At 33.5% G+C, this 18,079-nt stretch overlaps 1 protein-coding gene across 4 annotated transcripts in view; it reads right to left on the bottom strand.

Annotated features, from left to right (window-relative positions):
- Positions 1-620: 620 nt before the first annotated feature.
- Positions 621-18,079, bottom strand: part of LOC106711761 (hemicentin-1) — a 342,091-nt gene continuing 324,632 nt past the window's right edge. The window contains exons 9-33 of one of the 4 annotated variants that reach the window (XM_045684717.1): positions 15,746-15,896; positions 15,122-15,233; positions 14,669-14,847; positions 14,058-14,234; positions 13,523-13,663; positions 12,740-12,848; positions 12,412-12,569; positions 12,226-12,284; positions 10,271-10,438; positions 9,593-9,722; positions 9,226-9,310; positions 8,862-9,067; positions 8,600-8,682; positions 8,175-8,352; positions 7,921-7,938; positions 7,517-7,651; positions 7,244-7,277; positions 5,044-5,813; positions 4,648-4,752; positions 4,202-4,311; positions 2,789-4,015; positions 2,154-2,691; positions 1,966-2,084; positions 1,246-1,288; positions 621-750 (exon numbers count right to left, since the gene is read on the bottom strand). In XM_045684717.1, the coding sequence (XP_045540673.1) occupies positions 1,969-2,084; positions 2,154-2,691; positions 2,789-4,015; positions 4,202-4,311; positions 4,648-4,752; positions 5,044-5,813; positions 7,244-7,277; positions 7,517-7,651; positions 7,921-7,938; positions 8,175-8,352; positions 8,600-8,682; positions 8,862-9,067; positions 9,226-9,310; positions 9,593-9,722; positions 10,271-10,438; positions 12,226-12,284; positions 12,412-12,569; positions 12,740-12,848; positions 13,523-13,663; positions 14,058-14,234; positions 14,669-14,847; positions 15,122-15,233; positions 15,746-15,896 (4,989 nt within the window). In that variant the 3' untranslated portion in view covers positions 621-750; positions 1,246-1,288; positions 1,966-1,968. Of the gene's footprint in view, positions 751-1,245; positions 1,289-1,965; positions 2,692-2,788; positions 4,016-4,201; positions 4,312-4,647; positions 4,753-5,043; positions 5,814-6,780; positions 6,873-7,243; positions 7,278-7,516; positions 7,652-7,920; positions 7,939-8,174; positions 8,353-8,599; positions 8,683-8,861; positions 9,068-9,225; positions 9,311-9,592; positions 9,723-10,270; positions 10,439-12,225; positions 12,285-12,411; positions 12,570-12,739; positions 12,849-13,522; positions 13,664-14,057; positions 14,235-14,668; positions 14,848-15,121; positions 15,234-15,745; positions 15,897-18,079 lie in introns of those variants that run through there. The other 3 variants (XM_045684716.1, XM_045684718.1, XM_045684719.1) reach the window with 3 other exon arrangements.

Below are 18,079 nucleotides of genomic sequence, written 5' to 3'. Positions count from 1 at the left end.
AGAATTAACATTTTATATAAGAAAACTAAGTTTTATTTACAATTGTGGTTACAGTACTATTCTGTACATTAATATTATTTATATTTGGGGTTTTTTTGTAGTGTTTAGAGTCGATACAGACATTCAGGCAGGGTGCAAGATATGAGTAAAGGTTATATATGTTAAATTATTAAGTTCTCTTTAGGAAATACGATAGAAGTTAGTGTGCTTTGATCAAAACACTTAAATATCTTATTTAGTGGCACACTAAAAATGTTATTTTAACTTTATTGTCTTATCTATATGTCAAATAATATTGATAAATTAGTAGAATACCAAATCAATTATTGTTTTTTTTATTTTTTTTTTGTAGTTCAAAGTAGTTTTTAATATCAGGATTATTCAAATTTATTTTAATAGAGATGAATTTATTTTGACAACTAACTCCAATTGTATAAATGATGTATACAATTGGAGTTAATAGTGTATATTTAAAAATTATAATAAAACCTATTGCCGTCTCTAATTTTACAAGGAGAATGACATAGATGCCAATGTATACAAGTTCTTCCATAGTTTAAAGTCAGTCGTAGTTAAGTAGTTTGATCAAAGCATATCATCGTCAGTTTGTTTGTCGTAAATTTCTTGCATCTTCTGTTGTTCTTTAACTTTCTTCATCTGAGCGTAGATTGAGGCTGCCTTGTAGTTAATTGGCCCGTAGTCCTTGAGGTCGACGTCTGCGTACACGAATTGGTCTTCAGGTCTGAATGGCTGGAGAAGAGATATCACAATTAGACAGCGAACGATTTGATTTTGACATTTGCTGTTTGTCAATTATATTTTAGTTTTTTTTCTTTGTTGGTTTCCTTAAGAATTTTTGTATTTGTATACATTAAAAGTGTTGTATTGTGTTTAAATTCCTATCATGTCAATTAAATAATAAAATATAGTGAAAAAATGCTATTTAAATATAGTTTTACGTAATGTTTTAGATGTTTCTATGTAATTTAGGTATATACATTTTTATTCAATGTTTGTATATGTAAAGTATCTTGCGGTAAGTAATTATTAAGTATACATATAAAGTTAATTATTTGTTATTTCTGAACCAATAGTTTGATTTAAAAAAATAGTTGCCAGTGTTACAGTTGAGAAGTAAGTAAAAAAAACGAAAGCGTTATATATTTTTTTTATTAAAGTGTTAAATGTCAAAGCATGTGTATACTATTCGCTTTAAGCCAATAATTATGATACGAATTAATTTACCTTAGATTTAATAAATGTACGTGTCACTCTTGGCAAAGCGGCCCTAGAAAACAGAAAGACAAAACTTTCACAACATTGCAAGGTCATGCTTAATTAAAGCACTAACTGCAGCTCAGATAATAATTAGTTGTAAGTAGTGACGATTGAAATGTACAATAAGGGGCAGTTAAGTTTCCAATAAACTTATCTGAGTGCAGTTAGTCCGGAGTTTGCTTTTGTAGTTGAATATCATGCTTTGTGAAAAGCATCGAAATTATTTTGTCATCGATCTAAGATCATGCTTTGTATGCAATAGAATTTACATCTACCCAGCTATTAGCATTACTCAACAGATTTTATTTTACACCAATTGATTCTATCTCAAAAGTTAATTGAAGTTACCTATATTGTCCTTAACTATTGGTAAAAAGTAAAGTAAAACTATCTTGAGATGCTTGAGAATATAGATTTGGATACGTTTTTTTCAAATATCGTGGATTTTCAAGATCATCTGTGCGTTGCGCAGTTCCCTTACCCTGCATCTCTGTACGCCCTGCTATATCTATAATTGTGTTCTGCTCAACGACTCGTACAATGTTCCGCTTAGAAAAGATATATGACAACCTCTATACTTGTAGTTTGTGTAATTTGTTCTTCGAAAATTTCTATTGCATTATCAAATGTTTCATGAAAAGATTGAACAATTTTTTCTTCTATTATGTTATTGAATAGATAACTTACCTCTCAGACGTCGATCTCGTTGAATTTTAGCGTAGCGTAGTCGCTTCTTTGGTTGTTTTTCCTCTGACTGCTGACTACATTGTTCTTAAGACTACTGTTGCTATCCTTATCAGTATTCCCTATAGAGTACGTATCGTATAAATGTTTATTAGAATTTACTGTATTTTTAAATTTTAAATTATGATTACCTAGTGCTAGATCAGCGTAAACTAATTTTTTATGTTTAGATCTTTCATCTTTGGGACCCATAGTATTAAAATTGGAGCTACAAATATGTTCAGGGTTTATATTTCTCGATGAACTAGATATGTAGTTCCCTTTTAACAATTGCAAGTAGGATTTTCTTTCAGATTCATTGTATTCGGGTTCCGGGTAATTTGGCTTCTCGTAGTTATCGTAGATACCGACGCAAGATAATTTCTCTCTTAAGCTTTCTGATTTCTTTAAACGATTTAATTTTTGACTGTTCTTCTCTCTCGTTCTGTTTAATGTCTTAGTGTAATATTGTACATCTCCAGTTTGGTATATAACAGGACCTATTGTGTTGTTATACGATCGTTCTTGGTCTACTGGAATTCGTTTATCGACTCTTATAGGTTGAAAGTAACAGAAACTATGATGTTTTTGTATAGGTATTTGGAAGTTTTTCTTGTTTTTCCCTTTTGAGCTTAGGTTAGTAAAATGATTTCGCTTTTGCATGTATTGTTGTTGAAGTATGTTAGTATTCTGCAAAAAAGAAGAAAGCGTTATATTCGAGCATTGTTAGAACATGGATAATTAATAAAAAAAAATAAAGAAATGAAAACATACGAAGCGGTTATACCTGGGCGATATCACTATTTATTAAGTCACTTTGGACAGAATTACTACGCTTAACTAAAGTTTTTTTTGGTATCGGCTTTTCAGCTAGTTTTGGTATTTGTAATGTTTTGTTTGGTATTATGACTTGCTTTTTTGGTAATCCAACTTTATTTAAACCCGCTTGATCGTTTAGTTGACTCACTACTGATTTAACCAGAGAAGTTGACGGTAAAGTTATAGAAGTATTTACTGTACTTCTTTTAGGAGTCGCAGCAACGATATTTGGCTTTTGAGTATCTTTAATTACATTTGTACCATTATCTTCTTTACTTTCAGATTCTATATCACTTTCAGTTTCTTTATTGGTATTATCAATTCTAGTTATAGTTAAATTACTTCTTGTGTTACGAATTGGAAATTTTTCAATCTTAGATACGTCATCAACTGATTTCGATGATCTGACTGGACCATCTACCACATCGAATGATCTTAGTCTTGAATTGATGAGAGGCATTGACAAGTTAACGTAAACATGATCAGATTTTAAAGGAGAATTGAATGGGGAAAGTTTTTTTCGTGGAGCTGGAATTGGTGCGTTTAGAGAATTAGTCGAACGATTCATCTGATAATTTGTCTCTTCGCATACTTGAATAGAATCTGTTAAATTTTCAAATTGCTCTACACCGCTTATGTTTGATTTAATTTTGAGCAATGACGGATAATTAGCATAAATCGCGTCCTCATTTGTCGATACATCTTTGTCGTTATCCGATTCGTCTGTGTTTTTGTTGTTATTAATTTCATTGAAATTCTCTCCATAAACAGTATTGGGATAGAATCTTTCAATATTTCGTTTTCTTACTATTCTCATTGATTGAAAATGCGGTAATTTTTTATTATTTCTGGTATTTAATGAACTGAACTTTCTTGTTTCAGGTTCGCTTACTTCTTCATCTATTGTAGGGAATTGTTTTAAGTATGAAGGTTGCATTTGAGGTAAATAAGGGTTTAATAGAACAGTTTGATGTAGAGGAAACATTTGTTGTATCGGTGATAGTACTGGTATCCCATAAGAAGCTTGATATTGAGCATTCTGCGGAGGTGTTAAGGTATAATTTTGCATGAACGGCGGGCAAACGACTCTTGGAGTGAACGATGGATTTGTAGTCAACTGTTTTTGTAAATGTTCGATCCCTTTGACATGTTTTGTGTTAGTTTCAACAACTCTTGGTTGTATCGCTTGTACAGGCTTAATTTTGCATGCGATAAAACATGAAATAAAAATAAAAAAACAAAATTAAAATGCAAAAAAAAAGACATGTTACAGTTAAGAAAATAAAAATTATTACATTTGCGAATATTTCTAAAGATTGTTAACTCAAAGCAACACTCGGACACAAAATAATTTGTTTGTACATAGTGGAAATGTGATTACCTTGTTGGGAGGCTGTTGTAGGCCGTGGAACGGTAGATTCTCGTAGAGACCGGGATTGTCCGCTCCGAGGCCGCCGTTCGCCGCATTATCTACGCCATTCGTAGGTGGGCCTGGGGAAATACAAAATAAAAAACTTAATATTCGTCAATTATCCAAGGGATAAAGAAACTCTAAAAGTGTATCCAGTATTTAAAGCTATATGTACTTTGACATAATCTTTGGCATAGTAATACTTAGTCTATGTTTTGAAGATCTCTAGTACATGTCATGATGACATTAGGAACGTTTGTTTATAAGCAAATCAATCTCCACATATAAGTAAGTCACTGTCATCTTTTAATTCGTACCTTAAGTGTAAACGACAAAATAGCGTTAAAGCATTTAAAGCCCAAAACGTAATATAAGCCTTAAAATTAAGGCTCTCTTCATTTTGGCATGATACTTACTATCTCCAGGCTTTTTTCTCTTTCTCGTATTCCTTGAATTGACATCGTTTAGTGTCTCAACTCTGTTTGTCGAAGTAATTCTATCGGGCCTTTTAAATGACACAACTAAAACATGCAACACTCAGTTAAATGCAAATAATAAAGGAAAACAAAAACGTGCTACAAAAAGAATGTTTGCAAACAAAGACAAATCATGCACTGGAAAAACTAAAATAGTAGTGAAAAGTAAATTCAAGATGTATGATAATAATTTGATATGTTATTAATGAAATAACCAGACAAAATTCGTAAGAGAAAATGGCGTAATCAATGATTCAGTTGTATCAAAGTATTATCAAACATTATGTCTATGATGGAATGAAAAAAAATGTGGGTAACTGATAAAATGAGAACTACCTCCTTCAGTAACTATCACATTCGGGGTTTCGCTTTGAAAGAATGATCTTATCCTTTTTTTAGGCAGACCGTATCCAGTCTTACCCAAATTCATTAACGAAACGGCTCTCTTATTTGATTTATTGATTTTCTTGTATTTTCCAGTGTCTTCATCTAAGCCATTATCGTTTATTCCTCTTAAATTTCTGATGATTCCTGACATTAAGTTTTTAGAATGTCTTTTAGGTTTTCCATTCTTTTTAGAATATTCTACTTTAGGTGGTGTCTTGTTACTTTCTGTTCTTTCTTGATTTCTTTCTAATAGTCCTAGATTACTTTCTCCTTTATCTACTGGTATGTTTGTATTAATATTGTTTATATTTTGAAGACGTGCTTGATTCTTTGGACTAAGTGTGTGATTAGAATTAACATGGACTAGTACACCAGGTTTTAGTGGCCATTTGTTTGGTGTTGTCACTGTTTGTGGTTTATTATCATTTCTTATATCGGCTTTAGGTGTTTCAATTTTATTTTCTTCATCAGATTTTGTTTTATTCGAATTGATAGTTGCTTCTAATTGTGAGAGACTTGCTTGGAGGCTGCTAGTATTTGGTTTATCGTTAAATCTGTTCATTTCTAAATTGTGAGGATAGCTTTGCGAATCGACTAGTCTGGTTCTGTCTGATGATTTCGGGCTAAATGATAGGTTGATGCGCGGCGATAAAGCGGGCAAAGCTTGTGATATGATCGACTGGGCTATGGATACTTCATTTAGACAGCTACCATCCGGACTATATCAACATTATCATGAAAACAAAAAAAATTATTAGGGTCATGCAATGAGTCGTAAACTAAAATTATATCTCAGTAAAAAAGAACATAATCGTATAAGTTAATTACAAAAGTTTTGTAATAAAATATATATAAGGTAGATATGTATTATATATAAATATATATATATAATAAAGAAACAGACGTTCAAAAAAAATATAAATAATGTTTAATGAAGTATATGAATAATTACAAATTATATAAAATAATAATTATCAAGAAGAATGCTTTCCTTACAGTCTTCTTACATGCGGTGTTGATATGAGCGAGCTAATGCGAATTACTACGAAAAATCACACAGAAAATAGTTCAACCAAGATGAACTCCAGCAAACATAGCAGTAAAAAAAATAAGAAAGCATTCTCCATCTAAACGAAAAATCATACAATCGTTTATTTTGTTAGTAATGTACCTGAACTATTAATCGTAGTCAGTCTGAGAACGTCTGGTGTTAGAGCGGTTAGGAACCTACACAGGAATATACAATTATAATAAACCTAACATTAATGAGGAGTAGTACAGATGAATATCAATTATATTATAATAACAAATATGGGACAAAATAAAACGATTCATGCTTGAATAGAATTTTGGGGAATTTTATCTTTAAATTTACAAATGAAATTCAGCTTCGTATATACATTAGGTTTTTACAATTCAGCTCCAAACTTTCAAATATAATTCTTATTTATTCGTCAAAATAATATAAGATAGTCTTAACATAGTTTTTAAAATTTGAAGTTTGCCAGACTCTTAATTTAATATTCAAAAGGCTGAATTTATTTTGTAAAAGTTTGAATTTTAATTTATAAATTTGTTTATGACTGTTAGTCTAGTTCTAGGTCGTGGTAGGTTGTAGCCGATGGTCCAAGCAAATAGCAAATTACACGCGCACAAAACTCAAACAATTCGACAATCTGTTTGAACCTGGTGTCAAGGCCGCATTGGCAGAACGAGGGGCGACCGAGAAGGTGGCATTGAGAGCGTGTGCCATGACTCTGCTCGGACCAAAGGCGTTGCTGCAATACGTTCATAACAGACGGACAAATATATTACATATATAGATATATAAAACAAAACATAATAAAACAGGTAAGTAAATATAAAATTAAATATAGATAAGACTTTAAAGAAAATATAATTGATGAATAAAATAATAATTTGGGGATCAAAGTGTTCTACAATTTTTTCGCAATGCTAAGTTCATTTTTGAAAGAGCATATTCTATTATAGATCTTAACGAAAAGGAAAACAAAAGATGTGCTATAAAATAGTATAAAAATGAAATTGTAATTTACGCTGTTGAATTATTAAAACTAAAAGTATGTTTTCTAAGCCTTTTACTAAACATTCTCTACTATATTCTAATATAAAAAAAAACTATACTTACTTCTCACGTTCCTCTAATTCCACGGGATTATTATCTACAGCCGTATTTATTAGTTTGACGTAATTTGTTAGGCGGCATCCGGAAAGGAACAGACAAAATAAGCAAAGTTAGTAACAACTAAAACATGTTTCACATAGATCTAGATGCAAACGAAGTGAATGATATTGTTATAGAAAATATTTCAACAAAAACAAACAATAAAGGTGACAACCGAATAGAAGCGAACGAACAGTTTGACAATAACTTATTTGGGTAAATTGATGATGAACTTACATTTGGATTTGGCCCTCATTCTTCTGCAGATGCAGATGATGATGATACAGAGGATGACAGTGATTACCAGGATCGCGAGAGCAATGCCACCGAACAGCAGGAGTTTATACTGATCCCTCCACCATACCTTGTTACCTGTAACCATGATAGTATTGACCATTTCAATCTTATTGACGGCTGTAGATTAGCTGCGCATAACAATGTAAAATTATGTTATGTGCATCGACTCTTGTTATGTTCAGAGCAGCTTAGATGTTTAACAAAAATAATATTAATTCCGTCCGCATTGTCATTTCCATCATAAATGGTGTCAAATGTTACCAATCAGTTTATGGAATTCGTAAGTCTTTCGAGGGTTGTAGGTTATTCAATCAAGAGTAAAGGTTTTTGTTCCATGAACTTACTGTAACTTTCCAGGTTGGCTGTAACGTAGAAAAATATACATTGATAAAATTTTAAAACAGTTTCGGTACCTATTTTGTAATTATTATGACAGCATTCCTGACCTCATTGAAATACCACTCTTTTAATGCGAAAACGTAGCCCAGAAGAGTAGAGATTACGGACCTCCATTTAGTACGATGCTGGCAAACCTCTTTCGCTTTTGAAATATTACACTTTGAAAGAACTATTATTTGCTTATTTGAGTTTGTCTTACCTTCAACTCCTCTCTCGCAAGGTTCGGAGACTCCGACGGAGTTGTTGGCGTAGCACTTGTAGGTGCGGTACACCTCGACGCTGGAGCTCAGCCGCAGGAAGCTCTGCAGCCCCGACTGCCAGATGCGCTCATCCGTTATGCTGTCGTTGTCATTCTTCAGTTTCCATTTGAATGATACCTGGGATTGGGTTATTTGTTGATCATAGTTCATTATTTGATTTGCTTTTTTATATGTTAAATAGGGCCGTCATTGAATGCCAGCATGTAGGTTATTGTTAGATGACATGCGTTTTCTTGTCTTAAAATCATGCAGTCTATGTCTAGTGTTATATTCTTGTCGGATACAGAGTGTATTTATGTATTGAGATGAGAAGACCTAGTTATCATGATACATGTAGGTTTTATGTGACCCTTAACAAGATTACCTCAGCCGGGTTTGCGTGAGCAGTGCAGACGAGCAGTTGTTCACCGTCCTTCTCAATCTGCTTGATGCCGCACTCCGGCACGACTGGAATTATTTAAATTACACGATGAATTGAAAAGTAGACCAATCATACTCTTTTTTTTTTTAAACAATTTAAAATAGAATATGAATTCAGGTGAAATTAATGATGAAGATGTATCTGAGAGATGACAATATACAAGTATGACAGCCAAGAATTACTATCAGAGTATGTCAATACTCACACATAACGTCTAAATACACCGACGTGTTAACTGAGCCGTGTTTGTTGTACGCCTCACAGATGTAATTGCCGCCATCCCTCCTCGACACCGAGCCCAGTAGCAGCGTGTTAGAAGACGATAGGATGAGCGATCGGTTGCTGTGCTCCTTGCCCTGGTTCTTACTCGATAGTTCTCGTCGCCATGAGTAACTCGGCATCGGGAAACCCCTGTACGAAGAATACAGACTCTTCTATGGTCACATTTTAAATTCAATGTCGAACTCGAAAGTAATTCGTGAAGATTTAAACACACCATTCCACGCTCTATGTAAGCTACGTTTGTAGCAAAAAAGCTTATTGTTTTGTTAACAACATTATATACTTACTTGGCTGAACAGACAACTTTTCCCGGTATCTTGTTCTCTATGACGGATACCACTTGCGGCGTCACAGTTATGTTTTCTGGTTCATCTATAAGCAAATAGGATTGTTATATACATCCAGTTTAGAACATAGATCTGAGTTTAAAAAACTCCAAATTCTGAAATCAAATTTTCAGTTTTGTCAATATGTATTGACAGAGTGTGTAAATGTAGGATAAGTTTGTGTAACGAATTTTAATAGTGTGTAAAAGTGGAATTTATTTGAAAATGTATCACAAAATTGTATTAAATATAGAATGGGTTGTGCAATGTATTTCAATAGTGTGTAAAATATAGGAGAGATTCGTGTAATACTATGTTGTATACGTACACTCGACAGCAAATTTGGTGGTACTGTTAACAGGAGGGCCGGCGGCGTTGCGCGAGGAGCGGCAAGTGTAGCGCGCCACGTCGGCAGCTCGTGACAGCACGCCGCCCGCCCACGCTGACATGTTCCAGTGCTACACCACACCAATTATTCATTATTAATGTCCAGAACTAGTGCTACTTTCTTCCCCTCCGATCTATTTCCCGTCTAGTAAAAACGCGCGAATATATCATGTGTTTATTTTATAGAGATGGCAAACGAGCAAGCGGTCACCGGAATTCACCGAAATTGCGAGGTAACCAGTGCCCATAAACATCCGCAAATGTAGATTTGTTGCCTACATTAATTGACGAAGGAGGAGACGCATTTATTTCCCCTTCCTATGATTCACCTCTTCCGTCAAATCACCGTCCCCTTACCATTCTTTCCTCTAAAGAAAAGGGTGGGAAGACAAAGATGACTAAAGTTAGGCCTCCGTTTTCGTTGCGATAATACCGACAGATATGTATATATTATACAATGGCAGAAGAGATAGAAGAATAGACAAGAAATTTGAAATGTTATACAAACGTAGGCCCACTTTAAAGGTCATAAACAGGGATCGTCACAAAACGGATACGTTTTTACTGACTTATCCGAATTATAAATGTTTAATTAGTTTTAAATTAACAATTCGCTTACCAAAGTAGATTCAGTAGCTTCGAAGTCATTCCGATTGACTTGAGGTTCTATCTTCCTTTCCACCACATAGTATCTATCAGTTTTGTCAGGGTCTATAACTTGACCGTCCTTCAGCCATTGCACACTACAGAGAGGAGCACACTCCACTGTACACGACAGAGAGATGTTCTGAAACAAAAGTTGGAATCAATAAATGAACACCCTATCTGGAGAAAACTAAATTTAGTATCAATACATGAACACCCTGCAAAGAGACTGCTTGACAACGCTATAATCATCTACTTAAATAAATGGGAAAAGTTAAAGTGCTTTGTCTAGCATACATCGTATTAACAGGGATGGTTGTCAAACGTCAGTTAACTTATTAAAAAAAAAACTATCTGAGCTGCCAGTTACATTGGAATTTTTAAAGAAACTTCTTTGTTTTGGCACTTTGAAAGATTATATAATAGAAAAGGAATGCAACATTCGATATTTAAATTTTTTTCTCTTATTAGATGTGGTTCTTTTAATCCATTTTATAAAATATTCCACAGATTAAATAAATATTTATAATAATATTAGTTATAGTTTAAAGGAACATTTTTTAATCTATATGAAAATATTTATAACAACATAATTTTATATATTTTGGATAATAAATAAAAGAACTCTACTTACTTTAAGACTTATATTTATGTATATAAATATTAGGAAAAAAGAAATGGCAATTAGTTATCTATGTAACAATAATTTTTTACAGCATGGCAACCTTTTTCACAATTCAACTTTTAGCGTATTTTATTGAATTCTTAAAATAATATTGAAAATATTCATACATACATTGTAGAGAAATTATTAATTCAAAGAACAATACAACGACATATCTTTAAGACTATTATATGCACAAAAGGTTCGCAGACTCAGGCCCTTTCTCAGTTCTAAAACTAATAATACGCTTGACTTTACGTGTGTAATAAAATTTTTTTTATTTTTATTTATATATTTGTAAGTTATCATATAAACAAAAAAGTAATGAGATTGAATGTGGATGGCTATAAAGATAGAGGAAGACCAAAGAAAGTATGTATGGATTGTGTGAAAGAGGATATGCGTAAGAAGGGGGTAAATTCAGATATGACGGCTGATAGAGATGTATGGAGGAGTAGTACATACTGTGCCAACCCTCCATAGGGATAAGGGCAGGTTGATGATGATTTATATATTTGTAAGTTGTAGTGTAATTCACCTAATAAAAAGCCTACTATGAAAAATATCTCATATTCACAACTTGAATATTCTTTGCGTTTCCATCCTTTCCTAATTCTGTTCAAATTTTTTCGAAGGTTTAAAAAGTTCTAGTTACATAAAGTTTCATTTATTTTTAACAAGATGGCGTTGTACTCAAATTTGAAATAATTACTGTGTTTTATTACGTTACGGAAAATTATTGGTTTTGAAAATAAAATTAAAGCTTTTCAAACTTATTTATGAAATTTTTTAATTAATTAATGTGTCAGTTAAAATCAATTACATGATCGTTTGCTTACAGATTAAAATATAGTCAACATTTACAAACAAACACACATGTATTTCTATCGATATATTTAATATTTAATTAAATATAGAAATGATAGATAATAATGTTTATGGAGTCAATAATCTATTGGTTATTGATAACGTTGTCTACGCTATTTATAATAGTTCGTTATAACGTTTTATTGAGACACCTAGACGCTTAACGATGAGTAATTTCCTCCAGTGTTGTCATGCAGTCATCTTTATTTATAAAAACAATTCTCTCTGTTTATGTTACCGATAAATTGTGAATATAGATAATTTACAATCGGACTAGGATTATAAACTGTTTGCAAATTGTAAACTGGACATATTAATGACAATTAGGTTAAACGCAAAAATGTTTCATAGTCAGATTATGAAATGGCACATTTTCAATCTTCAATAAATAAACTAACCTGAGATCTATAGAGAGCTCCGCTGTAGTGATTCATCGCGTATTTGAAGCTTGGTGGTGCTGAAATTTAGGTTTAAAAATATTATTTAATTCAAAACTATGAAAATACTAAAATGTGTAATAAGATTTAACTTTATAAAAAAGATAGATAGATAGAGTAAGATAGAGAGAGAGAAAATGGTATTACCTAATACATCAATATTTGCAAAAGCCGGTTCTCCTTCACCGGCAGAATTGTTTCCCCGACAAGAGAAGTTGGTGCGGTGATCCAGTGTGACAGGGTCTATGGTCCAGTCAGCGGACACGATGTCACTCATCAGCCGACCTCCGCGGTGCCATCGGAATCTGACAAATAACAAAACAATACCCACCCATTGGTCCGTTTAAATAGGATTTTTTTTAAAATTAACAACAGCGCCATCTATGTTTCTTTATAATGAAACTTACTAATAAAACTTAACTCTAATGATAGATTTTTTACAGTTAAATTGCTAATAGTCTAAAATAGTGTTTACCTGTTTGATTCAGGTCTCCCTTTCTCTTCAACACTGCAGCTGACAACTAAAGACTGACCCTTTATGACGCGCCACGGAGAGTAGGTCAACTTTGCCGGACCTGGGGGATCTGTGAAATACGTTAAAATCAATATAATGTTGGAAGCTATATGTAGCTCCAACTAGTTTTAAGTTTGGAAAACATTATTTATAGTAGGTTTCTGAGACCAAAATCTCTGTATAAAACATTTTGTCATCTCTCTAATTATCTTTGAAAAAACAGAGATAACATGTTTTAAACGGAGATTATGGTATAAGAAACCTACGGTTAGTTGAATTTTAGTGAATAAAAGGAGTATAAAATGTACGAACTACTAAAATCATTATTCAGGGAAAGATACAAGGAAAAAGAAGTCCAGGAAGGAGAAGAACATCTTGACTGAAAAATCTGCGCCAATGGTACAACAAAAGTACGCGTTGTATATTTCGAGCTGCCGTGTCCAGAGTTCAAGTTGCCATGATGCAAACCTTCGTTAGGAGATGGCACCAAAAGAAGAAGAAGAAAATGCTTAACCTAATATCTTGACATGGGTTTCCATTGACGAAACACTTCAATAAAAACATCATATTCATCCTCCTTCAAAAACCTCCTTAAAGAGTGATAAAAGAAAACGTTCGTGCTGTGTCTTGACAGTAGAATCTCAAGATTAAGTCATAGAATTCTACTTCTGTATGTATTTTGATGTCTTATTTCATTGTAATTTTTATATTAATTTGATACGTTTACTATAAAAATCTACTCACAGTTAACAACCAGTTCAGTTTTGGCGCTCTCGTTGCCCCAACCAGCGTAGTTCTTGCCTTTACACGAATAGTTGCCATGGAAACTCTTTGTGGTGTCTTGCAGCAGAAGCATTGACGGGTCTACGTCATTGCACAGACTATCTGTGAAGACAGATACACACATGAATGTATGTAATTTGTAGGAGGCTTAAATGTTGGGAGTGTTTGATATTAAAAGCTGTAAAATGTTTTATTGTACCAAATATCACCACAAAAAAATTACAGTCTTTTCTCTGATATCAGTAAAAAGATCAGGCTCAGTATTTTTCTTAGTATAATTTCATTTTAAAACAAAATAGCCTTGAAAAATGAAGTGAAATGCAGTCATTTACATCAACAATGTTGAAGTAAAAGAACTCTCTTACTCCTTAGCTGGTAGCCCATATGAAGGTGGAGTCTTCTTTCTTTGTTCACCATTGTGATTTGTTTTTGACGTCTTCGTCTGAGACAAACTAAATAAAACAACTATAACCTGTTCTGGTATAAGTTTTCTTACCATTAGTTCCATTGCATTCAGGTAAGTGCTTCAGCATTTCCCCGTCCAGATACCAGATGACCTCATCCAACACGGGAGGATTGCCGGAGACCACTTCACAAGTAAGGGTAACGTTCCTGTGTTCAGTTTCCAAGATTGGGCTTTGAGCGCTCATGTTGAGTCGCACTTCAGGCTTATCTGGAAGAAAGTATACGAAAATTAAGTATGTAATGAAACATACTTATAGCTCAAATCAAAATTAGATGGCTGAAAATTACTGAACGAAATTTATTCGATGGTCTCCTAAAGAATAGGTCTTGATTTTAAACTACTATTGTGATTAAGATCGGATAAATTTGTACCAAATTAATTATAAATGATAATAAAAAATACCGCAGATTAGTAAGAATGGTTAGAGATCGAATATGAACTTCGTCAATTAGCAAATCATATCAACAGCATTATCTACATATATAACTAGTTTCTAGTTATTCCAATCTATCCTTTTTATCTGGTCTTTGTAAGTACATTTAGAATTTAGCTGTTAGTTTTGACAACGATGGATGTAAAATTGACGTCACTTTGATTGGCAATAAAATTTTAAATGCAAAAAGAATCATATTAATACGTACACAGTATATTAACATGTATGGTCTCGTTAGTAGTGCCCTGTCCCACCGTGTTGGCGAGTAGACAACTGTAGTTACCGAGGTCCTCTCCACGGGATGACACGATGATAAGAGCGTGTTGCTCCGTCGTGCCGCCCTCATAGTGAGAACTGTTCACGTTCAGTTTCTCACCGTTGCGGTACCTTGGTGGAAACATAACTGTCAATTAGACTACCAAACTTAATGTTACAGTACCAAACTCGAAAAGTAAGTAATCTAGAGTCGTCGCAATAGTTAGTCGGTGTTCTTCAGAAATACAACTGTTTAATGAAAATTCTTCTGGGGTATGAACAAGGGAAAATATTTCGGGGTTTGATTTAAAATATACCACCTTTGCTACAACACGGTAATATAATTACACTGTTTGCAGTTACTTTTGATATTAATCAAATGAGAGGGGTCGGTTAAAAATCTTACCAGATAACTTCATTGAGAGACGATGGGTTACTTTCGTATTCACATTTGAGCAGAATTTTCGCACCTTCAACCACTGTTATGTTCTTTGGTTCTAAGTGTACGAGCGGTGGATCTGTAAAAACAATTTTACAATTTGTTTTAAAAAGTGTCTGTGCCAAATTTCCATAAGATGTGTTGAACATTACACACGTATCGAGTAAATATATAAATCAAACGTATCCCATAGTAACCGGACACATTTCCAGGATCATAGGTAGCCTATTTGTTCTTCCGGTCTATGTTCTACATCTATACTGAATTTCATCGAGATATATGCAGCCGTTCTGAAAGTACCTTCTAACAAACGTCCATCCATTCTAACTTTCGTATTTATAATATTAGAAAGAAGTAAGATTGAATGTGGATAGGAGTACATTGGTAGTCACAGAAAGACATGGATGAACAGCATGAAACATGCCACGATGAAGAAAGGAGTGACTGAAATGAAACAATCCATCTGGAGGAATAAAACCTAGTGTCCCCATTTAGAGTGGGAAACCTCACTTCAACCTTTGTGAACCTTCCTCTTTTTCAAAGAATGATAAAGTTATTGTCATACATTTTTACTATTTAACGTATACTTACACCAAACTTCCAGTTCTCTGGTGGCATGTATGGGATGTTCTTTGGTTTCAACCATGACGTCATTGATTGCTTCGCAGCGGAACTTGCGGCCGTTCTCGAAACGAGTCGCCTCAAATGTCAAGTTGGATTTAGTCACGAATGTTGAATCACTCTGTGAATGGAGATTGTACAAGAATTAGCATGTTACATAGATACAGTAGGCACTTGAGTTGTCACGTTTGGCAGAAGATTAGTTCAATTCTCGACGTGCCAAGTCAAATATTAAGTATTTTTAGCTTTTGTGCTACGAAAATTGTCTTTGAATTAGTCTGTTATATGTTGTTATCACGTCTTCACATAAATAACAAACTAGTTTTATTTTGTATCACATTAAATATCACAAGAATACATTTGCAACAAATAAATAATTTTCAGCAACATAACTAGATTATGTTCCCTTTATTACAAATCAAAGCTAACTTAGAACAATCGATTTGAATAACAATTTATATAAAATTGGAAACCATTAAACAGTTAAAAGTTACAATAATTTTAACAATACTTGTAATAATTTTATAAAAGGTAGTTTTAGTTTTCTTAGATGGCAGCACTGCTCGACCCCGCCACTCTTTTGTGACAACTTCCGGCGAATGGATTGAGAGTGGTGGGGTTGAAACAGCGTTTTGATTATTGAGTCAGGAGCTCGGCCAGTCGTTGGATATCCGTCGATGTGATAAGTCGTCTAGTGGAAAGACAGTCGTCTAGTAGAATTGACCGTTAGAAATGTTGAAAATGGAATAAAAGTATTCACTGTGCAATGAATTGGAGTTTTTCTTGACATTTCAGAAGTGGGATATAAAAATCCAGGTATGAACGCCCTCAGAATTTTAAATACTAATTTAAATAAAATAAAAAAATTACTTTAAAGTACAAAGTAGCTATAACGCTTGTTAATTTTTTTTTATTTTTATTTTTTTTTTTTCTTTATTTTACTTTCGATACTGCACAAATATGACACTGTCATACTGCATTTGATCACGGCTATTTTCCAAAAATACAAATTATGCATATCTTCTATATCTATATATATATAAAAGAAAGTCGTGTTGGTTACACTATTTATAACTCAGGAACGGCTGAATCGATTTGACTGAGAATTGGTGGGCAGGTAGCTTAGAACCAGGAAACGGACATAGGATGGTTTTTACCCCGTTTTCTATTTTTTATTCCGCGCGGACGGAGTCGCGGGTAAAAGCTAGTGTTACAAAGACTTTTTATTGAGATCATTATTTACGTCATTATTAAAAATATTTATTTAATGACTTATTGATTTATAAGTATCGAATGTGATTTTAACTCGTATTTTCAATTTTCTTTATTTATATTTATGCTACCTATTTTGAATTCTTTAGAATTTTAAACGTTTTACGGGATATTTGGAAATTGAATATGGGTAATGATTTCATAGTTATACAAGCGAGACCCCCCAACAGGGAAATAAATAATAGAGGTTTCTATTTTATTATGTATGAAACTTTATTTGTGTGTGAATCATTTACTTACTTTTTATTTTTTTTTGTATTTATGTCTATTGAAATTACTCGCTTCGAACGATTAAACAGTGGAGAAATATCATGTTTTTGGGATAATGATTGAGCGAACAATGATGTACGCTGGATAATGATTGAGCGAACAATGAATGTTCGCTGGATAATGATTGAGCGAACAATGATGTACGCTGGATATTGATTGAGCGGGCAATGATGCTCGCTGGACTGTAAGAATCGACTGAACTTAATGACTGAGTGAACAATGATGCTCGCTGGACTATAAGAAACGACTGAACTTAATGATTGAGTGAGCAATAATGCTCGCTGGACTATAAGAAACGACTGAACTTAATGATTGAGTGAGCAATGATGCTCGCTGGACTGTAAGAAACGACTGAACTTAATGATTGAGTGAGCAATGATGCTCGCTGGACTGTAAGAAACGACTGAACTTAATGATTGAGTGAGCAATGATGCTCGCTGGACCGTAGGAAACGAATGACTTTAAATTTGACTGAGACTGAACTTTGATGTAAATAAGAGAGATTGAGACATGATTCCAGGGATTTAATACATTTAGATATGACGACAGACGATGACTAAGTTGGAGGTACGCTACCTACAACTCCACCAAGGAAGCGTAAGTACGCAAAACGGAGGAAAGTAAAGAGGAAAAGAGCTCCTTCGACGTCATCTACTTCGACGTCGTCAAGTGAGAATAAAAGTAAATGTGTGTATGTAAGGACGCTTGTTGGGATGAATGTGTATTGATGTATGATTGCGTGTGTGTGTACGTTTATAAAAG

This window comes from Papilio machaon, chromosome 27 (genome assembly GCF_912999745.1).
Source record: "Papilio machaon chromosome 27, ilPapMach1.1, whole genome shotgun sequence".
NCBI lineage: Eukaryota > Metazoa > Arthropoda > Insecta > Lepidoptera > Papilionidae > Papilio > Papilio machaon.
The sequence above is the reverse complement of the archived record's forward strand: the minus strand, read 5'-3'. Positions and strand labels throughout refer to the sequence as shown.